The 25,968-nt window shown below is 38.5% G+C and overlaps 1 protein-coding gene across 22 annotated transcripts in view; it reads right to left on the bottom strand.

Annotated features, from left to right (window-relative positions):
* NRXN1 (neurexin 1) overlaps positions 1-25,968 on the bottom strand; it is a 1,100,495-nt gene that overhangs the window by 336,120 nt on the left and 738,407 nt on the right. For 4 of the 22 annotated variants that reach the window (XM_063443960.1, XM_063443959.1, XM_063443958.1 and 1 more), the window contains exon 1: positions 10,925-11,909. The exons of the other annotated variants lie outside the window; for them this stretch is intronic. In XM_063443960.1, the coding sequence (XP_063300030.1) occupies positions 10,925-11,171 (247 nt within the window). In that variant the 5' untranslated portion in view covers positions 11,172-11,909. Of the gene's footprint in view, positions 1-10,924; positions 11,910-25,968 lie in introns of those variants that run through there. 22 annotated transcript variants of the gene reach the window in all.

Raw genomic sequence — 25,968 nt, forward strand, 5'->3', positions numbered from 1 at the left:
TCTTGTAAAACTCAAAATGCGTACATAAACTTTGTTTTTGTATACCAACAACAAAGCAACAATTGGAAGACGCTACAATGGTCATCAATCATCTGACTATGTTATTGATTTATTATAAAATATTTTGAGATTTTTCTCCTTTTCAGGTGGTCCACAAACAGGCTGATTATTGATGATATAACCTGAATATGAGTGCCATTTGTCATGTTCTCTTAGGCTTTTTTTTAATTATACATCTTTAAATTCAAAAGGGAGTTCTAAAGATATTTTACATTTTAATGACCATCTGTTTCAAGGAACTTGTGGGTGATGCAAGAAAATGGTGTTAAGAAAAAGTCTTAAATTAGATCCATTGCCGGGAAGACTGGAATAATGATGTATATATAGAGGTGCTCCAAAGTTACAATCCAAGTTGTAGTTTTAATGCATCTGGGATGTGTACCTTTTGGGCTCCTGGGATGTATAGGAAAACATGCAAACAGAGTTCTCATACTCATGACCAATCCTCACATTTAACTTAAAAACTGTCTATTTACTAAACCTTTGTACCATGTAATACTTTATCTGAAAAACAAATTCCAATGAAAACATTGTTTCGAGTTGACATTGTTTTTATGTTTAAAAATATTTAGAAGTATTTAAAAAAAAAATAAACAATGTATTTTGTGTATATATTTAACCCATTTGCCCTCAATATTTCCATGTTTAAACAGCTGAAAAAAATGTCTTGAGGCAAAAAGATTGGCTAACAATTGAGCTCTGAATGTGAGACCTTTTTACCAACATTTTTCTCTGGATAAAAATCCCACTCTTGATAAGCATCATTGAACAAGATGCAGATCGTAAGGGACAATGTGAGAAGGAAGAATAATTAACAATTCACAGCAGTAAGAGTTAGAATGCTATATGACTAAAAAAAGAGAACAAGGTAAGTAAATGGAAATGGAGGCTAAACCACATCACCCTGACAGTACCTAGAAAAGGTCATTATAAAAAAACAAGAGTGGAGTAGACATGTGATGGAAGCCAAGAAGATGCCATCAATGACTTTAAATAATTTACATAGGTCATTGGCTCAGACTAAACTAAATGTGCACCAGTCAAAAATTCAAGGGTACTGCATCAAATTGCCCTGCATTGGACGATGGAGAGAAGGAATATATATTTTTTTAAAACCAGCCATAAGAAAGCAAATCTTATGCTTTCTAAAAAGCATGAGACTGACTTTACTAAAATATGGGAAAAGGATTGTCATCAGATGAGACCAAGATATAGCCTTTGACCACAATTTAAACTGCTATGGCTCAAACAAAACATTGCACATCCCTCATCAAACACTACAGTGAAGTATTATGTTGGCAGCACCATGGTTGTAGAGTGACTTTCAGTAGTAGGACCTGGGAACCTGTGAGAATTGAACAGAATATAAGGTATCATTATGGGAGAACCTTTTTGACTCCCAGTGGTCACAAACACAAGGCAAAATATCTAGTACCCCAGAGGATTTAAAGCTGGTATTTCAGCAAAAGATGGTTTGACTGATAATTAATATGGGGGTTTTATGTTAAGTATCTACTCAGAAATAACTATTTTGGCATTCAAATGTACTCTAAGAGGAGATCAAATTGAAATAAAAATATTGTTTTGTCAAATTAGTACATATATATATATATATATATATTTATTAATTGTTTTCAATGCATTTTATCTATCTTTAGTCATCAAGGAAAAGGATAATATCTCGTTTTTGTTACAAAATGTTAATTACTGATCTCACTTGCATCATATCTTTTCATCGTTTTACTTTTACTGTCAGAGAGAGTGAAATTGTGTGGGAGGCCAGGTTGAGGGAAAAAAATGCCATTTTTTATTTCTGACATAAATGCATTACTCTTAATAACTGGATTAATGTTTGGTATACCACGATCAATTATGTTTTCTTCTCAATATCATTTTTCTGGCAAAATGTCTCTACAAAAAAATTAAATAATGCCTCAGAGACCCATGTTCTTATAATTGCTAATGTTTGTGTTTTGTCTGTAAAAAGATGGTTTATAGGGATGATCTCAAACTCATTGCTTAGAAGAATAGAAATCTCAGTAGTCAAAAGCCTTCATAAATATTATTTTTTTTCTTCATTTAATTAAATGTGTTATAGATCTGTCAATTTCTAAATAATGTTTATAAATGTAACTTCAACTTTAACATCTGCCAAATGAATACTTTTGGGTTATTCATTAATTTAGTGGAAAACAGTGGTGAATTGCAAGGAAACTGTGACTTTTAGTTCAAAACAGATAAACATTTACCAACTCATCTTTTTTTCTAACTTAACAATTGTGACCTAAAAATCACAATATTCTTTGCAATTCTTCACATTTTCCTGTTTAGGTAATAACCCATTTGTGTCCTAGATGTATAACCAGTCTTCAGGCACCACCCGAGGTCCAGGTCCAGATGGTGCATTAATTGGTCAATTTTTAAATTATGGATTACGTGATATTTGAGTACACGTTTAATAACTATTGAAATTGATTCCTTCAATGTTCTACCACTGGTAATATAAATACGTTAATCTAATTTATTTATCTGATTACAATTACATTTTCAGTTGTTATAATAACCTAAACCTGATTTTATCAAATTGAATATTTACCTTTTAGGCACATCTGTGGACTCAAGAGGTGGGTGACACAATATCATATTTATTTATTATTAGGAAAAGTTTATCCTATGTGCACTTTTTTGATTAAAAGTTGGATATTGAGGATGTTTGACATTAAAATGTCTAGCTAGTGGTAATCAATTAGAAAAGGTCAAGAAACACAGGTTTAGAATAAAAGACCATGTCAAGCATATTGTTAATCAGCAGAGTTATAATGATGAACACACTGCCACATCTAATCAGCACCAGTTACAATAGCACACGTGGTATAGATCTGCAAGTGTAATCTGAAATATTGATAAATACTGGTACTGGATATTGTTGTTGAGTTTATAGGGATAACTATAAATTATTTTCAACGTTTCTGGTCTGCAAATAACCTCTTCTTTCATACATTTTATCAGATACACATAAATGTCCTTAATTAGATGTGTCTTGCAACTCCTAAAATGTTAAAAACAATTATATTGCTGTATCCAATACCAGTGTTTTTGTGTATTCATCAATATTGTTAATTGAAAACATTTCATGTCCACGAACGGTAGCAGAAAGCGAACATTATTTCAACATTTTCTAAGCACTAACTGCTAAAATAATCAGCACTTTGGATTCATTAATATCTACCCATGTATCAGTTGCCTTCTTTTCAAGCCATTCACATGTATCAAAGGTGGATTATGAATAAACATGGCCATTCAATCAATTTATATTTGAAAGTTTGACATTTTTAACATATATATTATTTCCTTAACTTAATACACCAACAAATGTATCAATAAGATGCATTACTTTTAAAATATGTTTCATAAACTCAAAAAAAAGCATAATAACTTAAAATCAGTCAATGATCTCAAAATAAAATATGTAACTCAGGTTGGAATTTATTAAATAATAACATTTTACGTCTTTAATTAGCGTTAATGTCCTCAAAGATCAATACTTACAAAGATAGAATGAATAAAATCAATCTTGAATTACACAATAACTCTGAAATGTGTAATGATTCACTCTTACAAAATGTTAATTTGTTATTGAAATAAAGCAATCTATAATGTTTTATGAATTACTATTATACAAGAGCTCCATTACCTTTGTGATATCATGAGGGCAATTATTGTGCCATTCGTGCTTATTGCATGTGTTACTTCTTTGGCCAATTCTGGTAGCAGTTCTATTACTAATATAAAATTACTTGCCACTGCAAACCTGGAGAGTCTATAGCAGTGATGGCTAACCATCTACATTTTCTATGATGCTCAGGTAGCTTGTAGACTCTAAAAGCCAGCTGAGCATCATGGGAAATTTATTCCAGAAACAATTTAAGGTGTCAAGGTTAGCCATCACTGGTCTGTAGCAAACTCTCCAGGGGTGAATTTCTCATTTTCTACTTTCCAGGGCTGAATCTTCACTTGCCAATGGCTGGTGTATATATAAATAGAAGCCAAACTGCCGTGCTTCAATTTGTCCGAATGCTGCCACCAGGCTGATATTTTTCACCTGTTGCTTCTCCCATAGCTCACCCCTCTGTCGATCCTTACATTAGCTTACTGTTTCCTATAGGTGTCAATTCAAAATAATAACCCTTACCTATGAAGCTTTAATCAACTCTAGCGCCTCTTACATTTCTTCCCTGATTCATAGATATGCCCCTTCTTGGTTTCTCTGCTGTGCTGGTGACCTTCTCCTGTCCGCTGTTTGCATCCTTACTGCTAACTCGCACTTGCAGGACTTCTTGCGGGGGGCTCCCTTCCTTTGGAACAGCTTGCTTACCCCCATCAGACTCTCCCCTAGTCTTCAATTGTTTAAGAAGTCCCTCAAAACACATCTGTTCAGAAATGCTTATGGACTCCCAGAGTAACCTATCTATACTTATTTATATATGTCTCTTCCTCTCCTAAAGAGCCAAACTCCACTCTCACCTCTCACCTCTCACCTTCTGCTACTTTTCCACTTTGTTTAGTGGCTCTGTTGTGTTTATTTACCCCACCTCCTCTAGACTGTAAGCTCGTTCAAGCAGGGCCCTCATCTACCTATTGTTCACTGTGTAATTGTCTCATTTATTGTAAATCCCCCCTTTCCCCCTCATAATATTTTAAAGCACTGCGGAATTAGTTGGCGCTATATAAATACCAATTATAATAATAATATATGCTATAGATAGATTTAGGCAGTGGTGCAAGAAGTTGACTGCATCTGAAGAGCTATTGCTCCTATCATATTCTGTAAGTATGTCATGATGGAGCCTGCAAACTAAGTATTCATCCCATGATGGTGTGAACATTAATGCATATGAATGCCACATGAACAGAACTGTGTAAAACATGTTTATTTGAATGAGAATCTATACTCGCATACTTTGCATTACATAGGAAAAAAAAAGAGTAGTGGAACAGTAACTACATGGTGGTTACACCACAAATACAGAAACAAGTCTGACATTGAAAAAAACAAAATCAAGGGCATTATCGTTCTATGTCACAAGTCTATTTCTGGAGATAAACTATATAATGTTTTACATTTATAAAATACAGTAGCAGTATATCATCAGACGTGCTTCTCTGTAAATCCCCATTTACTTCAATAATAAAAAAGTTGAGTGTTGACCCTCACCTACAAAACACAGAACCTTTAATCTGTACTATTATCTCTAAACAGTTTACAACCACCTTATTCATCCTGCCTGTGCCTTGAACCTTCTTCGTTCATCTCTTCCTCCCACACCCACCTACAGAACTTCTCCTCTTCAACACCTATTCTCAGGAGTTCCTTACCTCACTCTGTCAGACTCTCCCACACATTCCACAGATTTAAATGCTCCATAGAAAGCCACCTGTTCATGGACACTTATCATTCACATTATTTAAATACTCGAGGAAGATCAGTTATTTCACGTTTCCACATTACCAACTAAGCTCTTCAATTAATGTTTTTTACTCAAGGAATTCTCTTCATCTTCAGTATCTACCACCCACAAGCTCATATTAGATAACATGCTTTTAAGCTATGGTATATCATATTTCATGTAAAATGTTCCGTATGGCAACCTGTCATGATATGTTTCCCATTTGTCAACTTGTCTGAATTTCTGTTCTTTTACACAACAATGCAGAACGTTCTGCCACATTGTAATAAATATGTATATAGTAAAAGCAGCTTTAAGAAACTGTTATAATCTGCTAATGAATCAATATCACTAAAACCACTTCATGAAATATAATTTCATGTTTAAAGAAAAACTGTAGTATTTTTTGTGTTTATTGAGAATTTCTTTTTTTTTAAAAATGACATTTAGACTTTGTGTGCATATAACAGTGCAGACATATAAGTAAACTTATTTGCAAGTTTACCCTTTTTCCATAGTGTTCTCTTTTTCCTTAATTTTTCAGTAATTTATCCATAATGTCCTCTTTGCTCAGGAACACCACTTATCAAAGACCACGTAGGTTACCATGAGCCAAATGTATTCACAAGTCACGGTGTTAATCACATGAAACGGGCTTACAAAATCACACTCTGACATTGTTTTAGCAGTTCAAATGATACATGAGCATAGTTCAAATAAGCACTGTTTCTGATCAAAGAAGGTTTAAAAATGGCCTTTGATTGGGTGCAAGAGTAGCCTAGGAGATGTAGTGAAAATAGGTATTAACTACCATGTAGGAATTACAACTTTATACATACAGATGCTATACTCTTATTTTTCTTTAAAGAAATACAAATAATAATAATAATAGAGAGTTTTCCTTTAATGAAGCTTTAAAACGCTTTTAATTCCTGAAATTTTGTTTTGCCAGGGTTATCTGGCATGTATCTTGAAATACTGGTAATAAGGTCTTGAAAAGAGCAACCAGAATGCATTTGTTAAAAATGCAGTGCTTTCTAGCTGTGCACAATGCCTCGAATCTGGGTCAGCACCCATAAATATGCAAAGGTTAACCATGAGATCTGCTTGCCACCTTGTAAGCCTTGTAAATGACAATCCATGATAGTGTAAATGAAGCGTGCAAACAGAGAAAATGAAGAAAAATGAAGCTGTGCTCACTAATAACGTAGCACTGGTTTTCAGCCAATATACGTTTACAAGAAAGAAAAAAAATTCCCAGCAAAAACATCATCACAAAAGCTCTTAATATTAATACGTAGCCTCATTCAATCAGTGTGCTTGGAATCACATTATTTGAGCTTAGTACATGCAGTGTGTTTGTTTATTTATTTGTTTATCTATTTATGTTATACTTTCTTGTAATTTACCATTTTAAAAACACAAATAATTTGATGTAAGCCTTCCTTATATTCTCATCGTTTGCATTTGGCTGTGAGATAATAAGGGACCCATTTTACTGCAAATAATTTCAACTGCACTGGCTAGCATGCTAGGTTAAGTATAAAGAGCACATACAATTTACCTACCATAATAAAATCACTATATATAGAGAGAGAGACACTAAAGCCCTTTGTCTTTTTCTTATGCTTCTTAAAACGTTTTTTATAGACTGACAAAAGAACAAAAGAGACGCTATAATGCATGTGATTGCACACAGATTGTTTGAGTCTGTAGATTGAGATGAGTACACTTATACTCCAAAACAGGAAGCATTCACTGATACAGCATTAGGTACCGTACCAAATAGCAAGTGAGCTTTATGATATGCAAACAGAGTACTGATAAACGTGGAACCTACTAGTGTTACCATCAAACCTAGCACAAAACTTGACAGACATTTTCGACAATAATCAAGTATTGTATTGATCAGGTAGCTGTTTTTTTTTTTTTTTAAATGTGTTACTGTTTATTGTTTTAAATGATTTGGACACAATGTATGAGATACTTGTGTTAAAATCAATCTTTATTGAGTTCTCTGTGAAGCTCTGATGCTGAGCACTATATATGTATAAAAATTAACATAAAAAATAATTTTTAAAAAACAGGTTCATCTATTTGAGTGTGGGATTATTCCCGTAACAATTAGTGGCAATTAAAAAATGACTAGTTGACAGATTTAAGATGGTTGATGTTGTGAATTTGTCAGCCCAAGACAAAATAAGCCCATACAAGTGCATTGTCCTTGAGAATGACAAACCACACAATAAGGTAGTACCGTGCAGAAATCAAATGCAGAGAATAGTGATTGTTAAGGCCTTAGTGTTGGACTGTATTTTGGGCTCCTGCTATGTCACACGTCATAAGAATACAATACATATATATATTCAATATGATCCTTTGTGGCATGCACTAGGCCCCTTTTTGGTTAACAAGTCTCTCTACTCTGCGCCTCCACTGCACACAAACTAAAACCGTAATAAAAACTGGTTATTTGTGTTCGTCATATGAAAAGGATGTCACGTTTTGAAGGAAGGTAAGAAGAAGAATCTTGAATTACTGAAATTTGCTTGAGGTGTTTTTGTTCCAATAAATTGCCATAGAAATAACAAAAGACAGCAAATTCCAACCACTGCTTTTAATGTCATAATTTCCTGTACTGCAAAGCACTACTTACGAATCTACCAGTTAGTTCAACTTTGATACTTTTTTTTTTTATCAGAGTTGAAATGATTTCAAATTTGACATGGTTCTAACATGGTTTTGACATGGTTCTAAATATATATATATATATATATTGTTTTGTAAAATTTTGCAATAAAGTCAGGAATGATTATTGTCACACGTCATTGAATTTGGGGAAACTAAAATTCTCATTATTCATGGATAACCTAATATTTGTTTTTTTCTGGGAATTAACCAGTGGTCCAATTTTAAAGAGAAAGGATGCCCCTTTAAGAGATTACTATTGAAATGAGGTGTTTAGCCAGCTAGATTCTCAATTGAAGAATCATCTGTCACATTTTTACTCACTGATAGACCTCTGATGTGCTGTATTATTCCCAAAAGATATTTTTTGAAACCTCTTCAGGACCAGCTGTGGTAAGTCACTTAGTATTGTGACAGACCTGTCTGTTGCTGGTCCTAAAGAGGTTAAAGCAAACATTTATGAATACCGGAGTATATTCTACAGCGTGGGTCTTGTTAGCTGAACACTGCATTGTAGTTAATTGAATAGAGAAACTAAACATTTAGGGATAAAAAGCTGATTTGGAAATAAATACAAACTCAACTATTATCACAGCTTGACGATTTTAGGTTAAATTGCAGAATTTGTTTTTCAATTCGCTACAATGAGGTGTTTAGTAAATAAACTATGGGTTAGAGGACATCGTGTGATTGGTGTGCGGTGACATCACCAAGATGGTAATAGAAGAAATCACTACATTAGAAAATGATTTAGAACTATGCAGTTTAATAGCTGATTCTCCCCTACTCAAGACATATTTGATCATATAAGGGTAACATATTGTTATATCAGTCGCTTCCAAAACTGTACATGTATTACAAAGAGACAGGTCGAATGAGACAGGGAAAGTGAGAGGTAGATTTAGAGAGTGAGAGAGAATAAGAGACAGTGAAAAAAGATGAAAGAGAGAGAGAGAGAGAGAGATAAAGGGGGAGAGGAAAGAAGAGAGAGAAAGAGGGAGAGGGGACAGAGTGAAGAGAGAGAATGTAATAGGACAAATAGCAGCTACAGATCTGCTTGGAAATGCTATGCAGTTTAATTAGAAAGTAAAACAAATTTAGAGGACTAAAATCTAAATCGCTATGACCTACTTAGAAATATATTTCATTTTAAGCACAAATGTACCTAGAAACAATTCAAAGCCCTTCAGACTCCTGAGATCAATTACTTTCTGCACAGAATATGAATTTGCTTTTTCAGTATATTTTCCCCAGGGAAACTGCACCAAGTTCTATATGAAAGTGAAACTGCAAACCCCTTGATTGTCTTACACTTGCACTGATATTAGTAAGACATAATTCGAGTTACTTTACATTATCCAGGTATCAAGACTCCGAGCTGAGCAGAGAGGATTCCTCATTTTACATTGAGAATACATAATTCAGAATTCAAACATAGGATTAAATTAAATTGCAGCTATTCAGTATATTAGGGAAAAACATTTCTTCCATTAACGCCTATTCTCCAGGCATTGCAACCAAATGTTCTGTCTTATCAGTGATCCTACATAATATTTTCCTTTTCTTTCACTCTGACATTCAGCCCTTCAGGTTAACGTTCAGAAAGTAATCATCAAATAGGGGATAAAGCAATTATGTTAGAGAATCTGTTTGAATGGAGTCAAATCAAGCTACAGTAACTAGAATTACTGTCTCTGAAACACAGTGAATGAAAAAGGAGGGGGTAACATTATTAGGACATATCAGGCTTATCAAGGTATATACAATGTAACCTAATATGAGACTTAGAAAGACAGTAGTGTTTACTCTATTGTTTCAGCATACTGTACATTCTCTGTGTAAGACAGGCTGGTATTACTGTATTCAAGATGTGCTGGCTTGCACTGCAGTCATGGGTTGAGCTAGAACAACAGTTAAACTATACAACACAGGGTCAATAACACTAAACACAAGCATTGTGTGATCCCTAGACTGCAATCATATCTACAGAGGGCACAAGAGGAGTATATAACCTCCCCAGGATTGCATGTCACCCTCAAGCAAGTCCTGTTATATGTATTTACTAACCCAATTTTAATAGGTATGTCATTTTGAACACTGGTCTGCAAACCCACCTCACTCTGTGTGTGTGTGTGTGTGTGTGTGTGTGTGTGTGTTAGGACTGACACTCCATTGTCATTTCAGGTGTGATCTATGTTCCCCTCTGTGATGGCTATGCATTATAGGGTTGGTAGTCCCCAGCAATATATCAAAGATGAGCTATCAGCAGACTATGAAAATACTATTAATTCATTTCATAGAGAGTATTATGTTAAAGGGTAATATGGCTGCACATTACAATTTTCTGCATCCCCCACATACTCACACAGAGGTACACACACAAACATCTATCTTACTGTTCAAGACTCTAGTACACAATTATTTAATACAGTGCTGGGCTCACTATATTCATATTATTTGATGAATTTTGCTGCACACAGAATATATACATATGTGATGCATAGCAGACTTTTATAGAAAAACACAAAACAGGTGCTGCTAATATTTGCAATAATAGCCTTATATAGGATATATTATTAATACCAGGCTACTACAATGATGGCAAAACATGTTTTGAATTGTATTATTAGGGATAACCTCAGCCCCATAGCTGGCTTTGGAGTTTCTGGCATATCTGAGAAGGAAGGGGTTAAAATACAAACAGAATTCAGGTGAAAATAAAGACCCACCGTTTCCTCCCCTCAATGAAGCTGGTGACCTGTAGATCGCAATAGGTGCCGAAACGTGCTTCCCCCCGTGGTAATGATGGATATGATGAGATCCCAGGTTGGATGCACCCCAGGTCACCCCAAGGACCCCGCTGAGAGTGAGGGGGAGTATCCACATGGCCAAGCGGAGACTGGCACTGCCAGGGCCCGGGTCAGCTGTACAGTTCCAAAGCATCCGTAGCTGGTGCTGTTGCTGCTGCTGCTGCATGGGGCAGTCAGACAGGGCACAGCCTCCCAGCGGCAGCTTTGGGCAAACTTTTCCCCACAATCCAAGGCTTCCAATTCACAGCTCCATCACAACAGGCATTTGTACTCCTCCTGTAGCCCCGTGCACTCCTCCAAAGAAAAAAAAAAGAAAAAAAATGGATATGTTTCTTCTTCTACTTCACTGTTTCCTCCAGATTTCTGGTCCAATGAAACCAGTGCCCTGCTAAACACATAGTCCCAGTGACCTGCCTGTATCTCTTGAGCTGATCCCTCTCCAGATCACAAGAGGTGACAAGTTGAGGAGTTGCCTTAAATTAATAATCCATAGTTTGCAAAACTACCAGCATCAAAGGGATTTCCTCTAGATGAATCACAGCCATAATAATCCACAGGATATCCAGTAAAAGACAGAGGGAAAAGCCACTTCCTAGAGATTGTTGAGAAATAAAAATTGATGTCCTTTCCTGGTCTGGATTCAGCATCTGCGATAGCTACTCAAAGAGCAGTCTTAACCACAGCAACTCAATAATCAGACTTCCCCCAAGCAATGAGAGTGCTCTGACTATTAGCAGTAATGCCAGAAGATGTATCCTGAGAATAGTGCACCCTTATGAAAGAAGCAGGGAAGAAAGAATATGCTTCCTACGAGAAGCCTATGCAAATCTGCAGTCTCCAAACAGCAAATCACTGAAGCTTGGATGCAATGCAGAGGAAGAGCCTATGTGAAAGAGGGTGGCTGAATAATGGTGTAAAAAAATCTTTCTGATTCCATATGCTATTATTATACACCTAGAACAGCAGAGCATGTGCTGCCCAGCCTTCAGAGACGCTCAAAGAGAAGGAGCAACTCGTTCTGCTCAGCGTTTGCAAAAGGGCACTGATACAAACGCAATTAGCATTTCCCCATCAATGCTATAGATCAAATGTTCCAAGATCTTGGAAGGAAAAAAAAACATAACACATACTCTTCTTAACCCTTTGAGTGCAAGAAGTCAACAGAGCATTGCACAGCAATTTAGATCTACGGTTACTCCTCTGGTTCATAAAGGGTTAAATTATCAGGGATGTTTTTTTTTTTTTTTTTTAGTAGCAAGGCTGCTACCTGGGATTTAGCTCTCATTTTGGCATACATCACCTGTATAAGGCATAGTCATCAATTGTTATAACTTGGAGATTATTTTTTATTCTTATATCTATTTATTTATTATCCTAGCGGTATAATATTTAATTTATCTAATATTTTTTTTATTTATATATTTTTTATTTTTATTTTATTGAGGTGCTAAAACGTGGAGATGAAATAGTTAACAGCTATTCTGAAGTAAGTACAGGTACGATTAAGTGATAATTGAAGCAATAAAAGAAAAAAAGGAGGGAAAAAGAAGACACTCAATTATCTATTGTGTAGTCTGAGTTCTGTAAAAAATCCCCTTTAATCATATGCATTTTTCCATCTGGATTTCGATCAAGATATGGAATCAAGGGTTGGTATTAACTGCCTGCGTGCCAAAGCACTCCGCTGGGCAAATGGCAGGCTCTCAAGGGTTAAGCTAAGAGACTACGGTGAATCCTTTACACGAGATACGGATCGAGAATAACAAGGAGCTATCCTGCGCTGCTGTGGTGCTGAATTAGTTAAACTGCGAAGCTCAGAATTGTTCCATTCAGCAGGTTCCACAATCAGAACACACAGGCGCTGTCCACGCTGCTGTGGTGCTGAATTAGTTAAACGGGGATTCAGACTTGTTACATTGAATTCCAGCAATTTACACAGCTTGGCTGAAGGGTTTATCGTTTCCAATGAGCCTCTGTTTGGAGATGAAGATTGATCTGCATATCACCCTTCTTAGCAGAATGACTAATCTTGCAAGCATATGGGGGACAGTATGGATACATGTTTGCTCAGTTACAGCACCCCTTTATGTGCTAATTTATTATTTAGTTTTTACAATAATTTTGTTATTATTATTTTTGCTTTGAGGTATCTTGTGGCAAGGATTCTAATTTCCATGAGTCTGATTTCCCTGCTGATCCAGATTACAACTCCCACCATGCTCAAATTAAATTGAGAATTTACTAAACAGCCAGTTGTCTGCATCCTTATATGTACATAATATATTTGCTCGTGAGGGGGTTCTGTAACCAAACAAACACAGCTGATTTGGAAGAGAACTATTTGAGGACAAGGATGTTAAATATTGCATGCACTTATTGGATTGTACTGTATGTAATATTAATGATAATAATAAAATACATACTTTTGTACAAACATGAAACAAGAGTGTTTGGGATAAATTCCTCTACAGAGCCATATTTTTTTTTGGTCGATGCTAGCTATGCATGGATTCTCTGCTGGCTGCTTTGAGATACTGCAGAAGCATCAATGATAAAGCTGATGTTTAACCATAATATATATCATGATTATACTATATATACTATTATTATTATAATTATTATTATTGCCATTTATATAGCGCCCACAGACTCCGTAGCGCTTTACAATATTATGAGAGTGGGATTTAACATATACTATGTGTGTGCATTATTAGATACAACAAACCTGAATGTATCTGTTAATTGTATACTAATTAATGGCTTAGCATAAGCAAAATGTACTCGTTTGTAAGCTTTCTACCTTATAAATGTAAACACTTTAAGTGAAGGTCAACTATATAGAGCATTTCATAAATTCATTTTTTTTAGCAAATGCAAACATATTAAAGTAAAAGTATAGGGTGCATATTTTCCTTCCTGACACAGAAACAAAAGTGATCATTTGTTTCTTAATTAATGTTTAAACATTACTTAAAATATGTACACAGATTTTCCACATTTCGGCTATAGTTGTCACATTTCATTATTTTATGTTAAACCGTGCCATCTCTAACTGACCAATAAAACGACAACTTTCTGTGATTCCATTGTTACATAGTTATATAGACTGAAAAAGACCTGTGTCCACCAAGTTCAACCATTGTCACATCTGCTTTTGTTATTGATACAAAGGAGGGCAAACACTGTTTGAAGCACTTTCCAATGTTCCAACAAACTAGGAAAACAAACCTGACCCCAGAATTTCTGTCAGATCTCTTCTAGGGTCAAGAAGCTGATATTGTCCCACACTGTCTTTGTCCTGTTTTCAGCTTCCCCTTTCCTCTTCTGATCCTCTTTTATATGTGTTGCTTTTCCACTTCTGTCACTTTTGTGGACTTCTGACCACTTTATGTCAACTTGTTAGTTCCTCTTATGCTTCATATCCTATTTAAATTTCACCTCTTGTCCCATTATTTCTATAGTCATCTGCTACTCAATAATATCAACTTTGTACCATGTTTAGGCCCTAAGCTTTACTCATTCATAGGGTATAGGAAAGATAGTTTGTCCCTGCACTCTAATTTTGTAATATTAATGTATTAACACATTAGGCTGTTAGAGTAGGACGTGCCGAAGATAGGGTACATTGATATTGTGGCAGGCTTATGCAATGTATGATCATATAATGTAACTAAACCCCCATTATTTTTGCCTAGATTAGGTGTTCTTAAAAAAACTAATAAAATCTGTCAACATTGTAGTTGCTGTTCAGTGGATAGGTAAGTGCGCTGGATCTTGTGTATGTATATATATATATATATATATATATATATATATATATATACACACATTTGTCCATTTGTTTGTCTGTCTTTCCCTATCTATATATCTGTCCATCCATTGATCCACCCATCAATCTATCCATCCATCCACCCACCCAGCCACCCATTCTATCTATCTATCTATCTATCTATCTATCTATCTATCTATCTATCTATCTATCTATCTATCTATCTGTCTGTCTGTCTGTCTGTCTGTCTGTCTGTCTGTCTGTCTGTCTGTCTGTCTGTCTGTCTGTCTGTCTGTCTGTCTATCTATCTATCTATTGGTCTGTCTATCTCCTTTTTCTGCAAATCATATGACTACGATGTAACATTGAAACTGTTAAAACTCTTCATATTTATCACTAAGTAAATGTGCCAAAAGCTACCACTTACAATGCTATCCCTCCTGATTTAGTCGTACAGTATAGAGTGGGCACTAAATTAAAGCTCATTTTCATGGAGGATACAATCAGATTATAACAGGCATGCCTGTTTAAGTGAATTGGAAAGAAAATGTCCTTAAGATTCTTATTTCAAAGTGAAGATGTTCCATCGCCCACTTCAGCAATGATTAAACTTCATTTATTAAGAAAAGTTGTCACTGTTTAGTGTTCCCTATAATCTGAGCTCTGCATATCTTATACATGCATTCTCGATGTAGTAGTTTCAAAGTAAAAGTACATGCTTCACTTAAGCCCTTAAGTCTACATATCTATAAACAGTTTTATTCACTGTGCTTATTCTTATTTTCCACATGCATATACATATATTATCGGTGTGGCTGTAGAAATCATTGTGGTGACATTGATCTCAGCTACTGTATCAATAAAATTTATGAAGCATGTCATTACAGTGTATATTGAGCTGCCAGGGCCCATGGACCCAAGACAAAATGAATGGGGTAATTCTAACTTAAATGAGTGAGACTCCATATGTGTCGATGAGGTTAGTGAAGCTGGCAATGAGTAAGTGCATTTTTACCCTGACAGACTCATTACTAACTGTCTAAACAAAGAGCGTATGTACAATCAATCCTCCAAACGTCCTAATTAGCAGAAGGTTCCAGTTCTACATTGGTAGCGGTACCAGAAACAGAGAGGGTTTTCTTTGCTTTCTTTTGTTTTAGAAAATGCAAATACAGTTATTGTGCATCCCAAAATTCATGTGTGTTTGTACTGTGTATCTAAACATATACATGTGTGTATTTTCCCTGTTTGTACCTTTAGAACTAAACTAACATCTACAATGAAACTACTTCAAAAGGGGCAGTTCATAAACTATTCTACTGCATTTCTTTTGAAAAAAACATGTTTTATTATTACGCACACATAGACTTCTATTGGATTGAAGAAAAAAATCTTCTGTTTTTAAATCATGAATACTTACATATCTGTGCGAGCAGCCATGATTAATTTAAACATTAGATAGATTACTGCGGTTTTCATAAGGATGTATATCGTATACAAAGGATTATCTTTTTTTTTTATTTACTATTTTTTATTATGATTACATTTAAATATTTTTAAGGATAATATTGATGATTTTATGAGTTGATCATTATTTCTGACTTTTTTGTACTTGATAGAGTTCACGGGGATGATATTATCTTTATGAATTATGAGAAATAATTCATGAAGATTACATTACATTGTGAATTAAATGGTTTCAAAACACTTGAGCAAGACATTCAGTCTCATGGTTTATGACAGCAATAGAACCCCCCAGTTTTATACATTTTTCTGTAATATACAGGTCACTGTATCTGTTTCCGAATTATTCAGTACATTCACCATTATTACCAAATGCATAAACTATATCTCATGTCTAACACTTGCATTAGTAACAGTATGTTATGATTTAGATCATCTTTTATTATGTCATGAATGTGTTTGTTTATTTAATTCTTATACTTTATTTCATACAATTATAATGTGTATTACCAAATAACTGTGTTTGGGGTCACATATGACCCTTTACTTTTATTTTTACAGTTTTACATTCAAAAACTGAGAATTCCATACATAGATGCATTTGGATTGCATTTCATAACCAGGAATTGTCAGGATTTTAGTATCACTCCAATGGCCATTAAAGTATAATCCTACCTGCCACATCTAGACAAAACCTCTAGTGAGGTGAGTCCTACACTAACAATTAACCTTGCTTCCTTAAGCTAGAAAGCAAAAATTTTAATGAGACAATGAGAAATATTTTTCTACACCCCTACGGCCTTTTTTCTTTGTTTTCATTTGGAAAAATTGGCTAGCACATCTATATTTACAGTTCTTAAAATATGAAGTTTGGTATTTGTACCATAACAAATTTTGGTCTAGCGACCTAACTTGTAAAGACATTGTAACGGAGCTCCGTGTACCCCGGCCGAGTACCCTCCGTTGATGGATGCTCCTAGCGCTCTCAGAGGACTCCAAGCACTGCAGACGACACCACAACCACCGCAGGCTCCACAACCGCCGTAGCTTAACTGGAGCCGCGCCGTCTTCCGTCCACCCTGGATCGGCTTCTGTCCTCCAGGACCGTGTGGGGAAGACCTCTCCTCCAGGAGAGCGTAACAGGAACAAGCTCTTAAAAGAGCTAAGTGATTAAGAGCTCAGGGGAATATGCAGCGCATAGCAATCCCCAGTGTGATATAGCAGTTCCCTCCAATAACGAGACACGGCTACGTATTGAGGGTCAGAAGAGGTCTGAGGACTGGAACACCCAGCCTGCTTTTTATTAGGATCAGGTACATACAGGACACTCCCAGGGGGAGGATGAAATTGACCAATCACATGCATGGTAACACCCCCACGTCTCCTCCCCTCAGATAAACACATAACCTAATTAAAACATACATTATTTTACCCAAGTTCTGGATGTACCCCAAAAACAGGGGGTACAGCTTTAAATCTGGTATCCCCAAATAGCCCTTGTTCAGGGGAACAGTCTGTCCAAAAATCAGCCCATTCGGATGGATGGTTCGGGAGATACAGGGCTCCAAAGTTTTGACCGACCGCACAGACCAACTAGCCGAAAATAGTTCCATGAGTTTTGGCCTTGCGGTCGGTCTCCGTTCGCACGGTAAAATAGACGAAATTCTTGCCATCCATTCGCATCTTTGTGGTCGCTAGAATCCCCATACTAAGTTAAGTATAACTACCGAACGGCCGGTCGTTCGGTAGTTTCCGTGCGTAATTCTGGATGTCTGGAGGTCTTAGCGGTATTCGCCTGTTTGCGCTTCCGATTTCAGTTCCATGCGTTCACAGGCAAACACCGCTGTTCGCACGCAAGATGGCCGCGAACACGTGGAAAAGTCCCGAAATGGCGGCCACCTATTCAGAGCACAAAGAATTCGCATGAAATCATGCGAACGGCTGTATTCTCCAGTAATGTGATTCTTATGCAATATATTCGCCTAAATCTCCTGGCTGTTAGGTTATATTAGTAGTCCAAACCTCCAGCATAGATAAAGGGAAAAAAGACAGTCTAATACAAGTCCATATGCCTGAATACAGAGTTTACAGTGCAATATAGTCCAGGACCATAGTCGCAGGGGAGGAGGCAGGCAAGCAGGCCTCTCCAGGACAAAGTGGCGAAGGGCACTTCGTCACACATCTCCCCTTTGGGGGGAAGACTAACCAGGCACCTGACCTTCTGTCGGTCAGTGCCTCCGTTAGTCGATCCACCAACCCACAATAAACAGATGTCCGAGTGGCCCCCCCACAACATCAAAGTACAGGAACAGCCCACCCACAACACACAGTCACTGCACCTGGGTATTTGGCTGTGGTAATGAGGCCACATGCCGAGGGTACTTGAAGGGCAGAGGCCAACTGCACTCTGCCCAGATGCCAGCTCTTCTACTGGGGTAGCCTGCAGGTCATCAGGCTCTGGACCAGGGACAAAGGTAGGGCAGAGGCCGACTGCGCTCTGTCCAGCTGCCAGCTCTTCCGCTGGGGTACTGAGACCATAATCCGGCTCAGTAGTTAAGGGAACCTGGACGTCAGGAGGGGTTAGCATCGCCTCCGTTAACCCTGGTGCCACGCTAGGAGTTAGCTGGGGAGGGGAATTTGTACTTACCCCCTCCTCTGGGTGTCCCGGTGAGGGTAGTTGGGGATCTGGAAAGGCTGTCCAGCATCCCTGTAGGTCAGGCACAGAGACCACGGTCCCATCTGCGCCGTCTGGAGGATTGGTGTCTCCCCTTGTTGGGGAAAGCTGCCGCTGGGGAGAGGGGGTGCTGTGCTCCTTTCCTGGAAACACAGGCTGCCGCTGGAGAGGGAGACCGCCTGTCTCCACTCCCTTACCATGGTCCTGTTGCTGTAGAGAGGGACCAACTGTCTCTGCTCTCTGTAGGACATACTGCTGCTGGGGGGGAAGAACGGCACCTTCGGCCCCCTGGGGTACACACTGCCGCTGGAGAGGGAGACCGCCTGTCTCCACTCCCTTACCATGGTCCTGTTGCTGTAGAGAGGGACCAACTGTCTCTGCTCTCTGTAGGACATACTGCTGCTGGGGGGGAAGGACGGCACCTTCGGCCCCCTGGGGTACACACTGCCGCTGGAGAGGGAGACCGCCTGTCTCCACTCCCTTACCATGGTCCTGTTGCTGTAGAGAGGGACCAACTGTCTCTGCTCTCTGTAGGACATACTGCTGCTGGGGGGGAAGGACGGCACCTTCGGCCCCCTGGGGTACACACTGCCGCTGGAGAGGGAGACCGCCTGTCTCCACTCCCTTACCATGGTCCTGTTGCTGTAGAGAGGGACCAACTGTCTCTGCTCTCTGTAGGACACACGGCTGCTGGGGGGGAAGGACGGCCCCTTCGGCCCCCTGTAACTCACGCTGTTGTTGGGGCGCAGGGACGGAATACTTTGCCCTCACTGCCCGATATTCTGCTTCCATCTGCAGATACTCCGCCAGTTCTCTCCTCATTCTTGGTATCATTTCCTCGGTTAGAAGGGGCCCGTAGATAGCCAACCGCCGCTTCAGCATAGCGTCAAACTGTACGTGACTATACCAATAGTCCAGTTTTGCTGGGTGTTCCCAGGATGCTGTTCCTCGCCCTAGGGAAGCCATCCTGTTGTAGCCAGGGGCGCTGCCCAATGGCTAGCGTTGCCCTCAATTGTAACTCCAAGCGTTACCAGTGTCTCTGAGCTGCTTCTCCTCGCACTAGGACGCCATCCCACCGCTGCCACCAATGTAACGGAGCTCCGTGTACCCCGGCCGAGTACCCTCCGTTGATGGATGCTCCTAGCGCTCTCAGAGGACTCCAAGCACTGCAGACGACACCACAACCACCGCAGGCTCCACAACCGCCGTAGCTTAACTGGAGCCGCGCCGTCTTCCGTCCACCCTGGATCGGCTTCTGTCCTCCAGGACCGTGTGGGGAAGACCTCTCCTCCAGGAGAGCGTAACAGGAACAAGCTCTTAAAAGAGCTAAGTGATTAAGAGCTCAGGGGAATATGCAGCGCATAGCAATCCCCAGTGTGATATAGCAGTTCCCTCCAATAACGAGACACGGCTACGTATTGAGGGTCAGAAGAGGTCTGAGGACTGGAACACCCAGCCTGCTTTTTATTAGGATCAGGTACATACAGGACACTCCCAGGGGGAGGATGAAATTGACCAATCACATGCATGGTAACACCCCCACGTCTCCTCCCCTCAGATAAACACATAACCTAATTAAAACATACATTATTTTACCCAAGTTCTGGATGTACCCCAAAAACAGGGGGTACAGCTTTAAATCTGGTATCCCCAAATAGCCCTTGTTCAGGGGAACAGTCTGTCCAAAAATCAGCCCATTCGGATGGATGGTTCGGGAGATACAGGGCTCCAAAGTTTTGACCGACCGCACAGACCAACTAGCCGAAAATAGTTCCATGAGTTTTGGCCTTGCGGTCGGTCTCCGTTCGCACGGTAAAATAGACGAAATTCTTGCCATCCATTCGCATCTTTGTGGTCGCTAGAATCCCCATACTAAGTTAAGTATAACTACCGAACGGCCGGTCGTTCGGTAGTTTCCGTGCGTAATTCTGGATGTCTGGAGGTCTTAGCGGTATTCGCCTGTTTGCGCTTCCGATTTCAGTTCCATGCGTTCACAGGCAAACACCGCTGTTCGCACGCAAGATGGCCGCGAACACGTGGAAAAGTCCCGAAATGGCGGCCACCTATTCAGAGCACAAAGAATTCGCATGAAATCATGCGAACGGCTGTATTCTCCAGTAATGTGATTCTTATGCAATATATTCGCCTAAATCTCCTGGCTGTTAGGTTATATTAGTAGTCCAAACCTCCAGCATAGATAAAGGGAAAAAAGACAGTCTAATACAAGTCCATATGCCTGAATACAGAGTTTACAGTGCAATATAGTCCAGGACCATAGTCGCAGGGGAGGAGGCAGGCAAGCAGGCCTCTCCAGGACAAAGTGGCGAAGGGCACTTCGTCACAGACATCTTTTCATATTACAGTTTAGCTGTGGACACAACTAAGAGTACATTAAAACAAGGCACCCAAGGATCTAATCATTATTATCCAATCGGTTGTTTAGCCAACTTAAAATATTGATAGTAGTTATGTATTTCAACTGCAACACATAGACTGAGTTCACAAGTGTGTTTATGTTTATTCATTCTATTCTAGGTGACTTTCATTTCAAGGTTTTGCAAGCATCTGTATTTGAAGTCAGTTTGGGGGAAAAAATATGAAAGATACAGCATCCCAGTTTAAAGAAAAACCTTACGGTTTGAAATAGTGTATCCAATATTTGATTTATTTTTAAAGTTCCTCATGTAAATATTGTTGTCTTAGCTACAATATTCACAGATGTCCACTTGAGACTCTACGATCATCAAGCAAGAAAGCTTTTTTTTATTTACTTCACAACATTTTGGAAGGTAAAACCTCAGTCAAGGAGAAGAAAATGAATGCATTTAGAATGGAGTAAGAATGTCTCCGATCTCCAACAACGGAATCAGCCTCAAACACTATGAGCGCAATGGATCATGAAAAAAGAGCAATTTCCTACTACAGGGATTAAGAATTACCCCCTTTGTACTCCTAAATCAAAGTTGTTGTTTTTTTTTTTTTACGCAATACAGATATATTTTATTTCAGTTTAAATAAATAGTCTCTTGAGGAGAACCTACAGAGATCCAAACAACTTTACTTCCTATCCAATCAATAGCACAACAGATAAAACCCTTTTATTGTCCCTACTTCAACAGACTTATTGATAGACCAAGAAAAATTAAACCTCAACAGCAGAGAAAGATAATTACCTTAACTAGAAGGACTGTCTTGTAAAGATTCCTTACTGTTTTTTGCTTGAGGGCAAAAACCAACATTATTCCTACTTCTGGGTTTTAATAAGCTTTTCCCGGGTCAAAATATTTGACAGAACATGAGATAAATCAGTGCATTCTGCAGTACATTAGAAAGCAGCACGGTATTAAATCTTTCTCAAAACACTATCTGCATGGCATATACTTTAGATGTTATCTGGAAAGGGAAGACTAACAATTTAAAAACTCAATTGTATCCCAGTAGGGGTGATATATATATATATATATATATATATATATATATATATATATATATATATAATTCCACAGATAACTCGGCACTCCACCTTCCGAAAGCAACAATATTGATACTTGCCTGGGTGAGGATTATTCCATCTACGCCTCCTATACTGAGCAATATTTAATTTGCTCCTTGCTTGTAAGTATACCTCCTTTCTCTAATTCCAGTTTAATTTTGGACCATACAGAGAGCACTATATTGTGTTTTTATCTTCCCTCCTATGCACTGAGGATACTGGTTTGCTGCTTTGTTGCTATTTGGTAAAGCAACACCCTTATATTCCCTAAAGACACCTTTGTGAGTGCATCAAGACCATCATCATATCCATAGACGGGGATTGTACCATCCAGGCGCATATATCTGGAGTTAAATATAAGCTCCAGAAAATTGTAAGTGTAATTTTTCCTTCATTTACTATCTCCAGCAGTCAAATATACTACACTATATTTGTGTCCTCTCCCCCTTTTTTCCCCTGAGCTTGAAAAGACCACCATAGGCACTGCTTCCTGACACTACCTTCCATACTTAAAAGAACATGACTTTATTGCTTACAAATAGTCAGAGAATAGAGTGAGATATATCTCAGAACAATGCAGAAATCAATGTAGGTTTATATGGGTATGTGGGTATGTGTATATTACTTTACATTCTGTTATTTTTATTCAGCCATATTGCTAATATTGGCAGTAGGGACCTTACAAATACCCATCAATAGTATATTGTGCTCTTATTGAAGCATGAAATTGATTACTTTGAATGCAACCACTGAAAATCATTTGCATTTTATAGTTCCTGTAAATATTTAGCCTGGTATTATATACATGCATAACTATACTCTGATCAGCTACAACATTAAAATCTGCCTAGTATTATGTAGGTCTTCCTCATGCTGCCAAAACAGCTCTGACGCTTTGAGGCATAGACTCCAAAAAACCTCTGAAGATGTCCTGTGCTATCTGGCACCAAGACTTTAGCAAAAGATCATATACATCCTGCAAGTTGTGAGATGGGGCATTCATGGATCATATTTGCTGTTCCAGCACATGCCACAGATGCTCAAATGGATTGAAATCTGGGGAATTTGGAGGCTAAGGTAACACCTTGAACTCTTTGTCCTGCTAAAAAAAAAGGTCACTTCCATTAGGGAACACAATTGCCATCAACCCATTAAGGTGTGTACGTGGTCTGTAACAATCCAGGTAGGTGGTACATGTCAAAGTAACATCCACATAAATGCAAGGACCCAATCTTTAAAAGCAGAACACTGCCCAGAGCATAACACTGCCTCAGATGGCCTGCCTTTTTCCCATTATTCAACCTGCTGCCATTTCTTCCCCAGGTAAAATACACATCCACCTGATCTAAAAGTTCCAGTTTTGATGCTTACATCCCGTACACAGTAAACTGTGTGTTCTGACACCTATCTTATTGATCATAGCCAGCATTAAGTTTTTAGCAATTTGAGCTACAGTAGCTCTTCTGTGTGATCAGACCAGACAGGCTATCCTTCGCATCCCACATGCAACAATGAGTCTTAGATGCCAATGACCCTAACGTAGGTTCAAAGGTTGTCCTTCCTTGCACCACTTTTGGTAGGTATTAACCACTGCATACTGGGAACTTGCCACAAGACTTGTCATTTTTTTAAATGCTGTTACCCAGTCATCTAGACATCACTATTAGGCCCCTGTAAAAATCACTCAGATCTTTTCGCTTGCCCATTTGTCCTGCTTCCAACACATGCAATTCAAGAACTGACTGTCCACTTGCCGCCTAATATATCCCACTCACTGACAGGTGCCATTGTAATAATACAATTACAAAACAGAAAGAAACAATTGCTAAGGGTCTCAAACTAAAACAAGTAAAGAGACCCTCAGCATACCTGGATATACGTATAGCTAGCTGGAAAATAAAGGTGTATATAAATGCTAATGGCTGGATCACCCAAGCCAGGGAGGAAGGTGCTACAAAAGTTGTAAATAAATTAAATTAAATCAAATGATAGGGTACCCGAATAAATGCATCAAGTATGCATATAAACGTGCACTACAGGTAGATCGAAATGACCTCCTTTCAGAGGACAGTAATCGCAAAGCACCACAGGATGTGATTAGATGCATTGGGAATTATGATGCGGGCTGGAACCAAATCATAAAGATCTTGGAAAGATTTTGGCCCCTCTTGCATCAGGATCCCCATATACATAAGGTGATCACTCCCCATGCTTCTGTCACTGCAAGAAGAGGGCAAAACCTAAAGGATTTATTAGTCCCCAGCCACCTTAAGAGCACCCCTCAGAATCCCACTTGGCTAAAGTCCTCAGTGGTAGGCACGTACCAGTGTGGGAGGTGTAAGGCTTGCCACTTTATACGTCGTCCATCTAAAACCTTTACAGATTCCTCCAACTCTCAGGAGTTTAAGGTGAAAAACTTCTTTAACTGTCAAACAAAAGGCGTAGTCTACCTACTTACATGCTCATGTAAGAAACTTTACGTAGGTAAAACCTCCCGGATGTTCAAATTGAGAATAAGAGAACACGTGAATTCAGTGAACCCTAGGAGACTGATAGATACACCAGTCTCCAAACATCTCAAACTACATCATAGGGGGTCCCCAGATGGGATCAGGTTTTGTGGTTTGGAAAAGGTTACATTGGGACCAAGAGGTGGTGATCTGGATAAAAAACTCTTACAAAGAGAGAGTTTTTGGATCTATAAACTCAAGACACTCTCACCCCTTGGTCTCAACGAGGGCTTCTCATATACCTCTTTCATCTCAGACTGAGACTTATAGTCCCTTTTGTAAATAATGTAATTATGTAAATATTTAAATACACCTCATACGCACTCACTATTCTGTATAGCACTTTTGGATTTTTTTATTATTTTTTATTATCTGAATGCTGTTGACCTCCTCTCTAGCCCGTACTCTTATCTCATATCATAAGCCCCAAGTTATCTTGCACTGTATGCCTCAAAAAACCTTGCTTTCCTCCATCATCCCATAAGCATACCCCTCTTCAGGATACTGTCCCTTTAAATACATCTAGACCGAGGGTGCATACAGAAGTATGAGTCCTGGAGTGTGTCATAATTGCCTCCCAGGCAATATCATATTTCCAATGTAATAGACGTCTCATTGGAGGTCCACTTACCCTGGGAAACCTGTATTAGATACACTCCATCACTACCCTAGACTTTGGGAATGTTCACGTAGCCGGCTTTGTACATCCATTTGTGTGACTAGATCCATTCATAGGGGTCATTGTACCCCGGGCTTACCTTATTACCAGTTATGTATTGGGAGTCCATTGGGCAATCTACACACATCTGTATGAAAGTAGACTTTGTTTAGACTATCCATTAGACGGCTGGCTGAGAGTTATAAGGGTCGGTGGCCCCTTCGAATTATGGCCATGCACGGCCTTACCTTGCAGCCGTCTAGGAGTGATACACACTGAGCTGTGATTTGAAATCGTATACAGTATCTATCTGTGGGCGACTGCCTGGGAGTTATAGGAGTTATAGCCCTCCTAGATGATATCCATTATTTGGGTAGGATCGGCATATCTTTCAA

The sequence above is a fragment of the Pelobates fuscus genome, chromosome 2 (assembly GCF_036172605.1).
Source record: "Pelobates fuscus isolate aPelFus1 chromosome 2, aPelFus1.pri, whole genome shotgun sequence".
NCBI classification, from domain to species: Eukaryota; Metazoa; Chordata; class Amphibia; order Anura; family Pelobatidae; genus Pelobates; species Pelobates fuscus.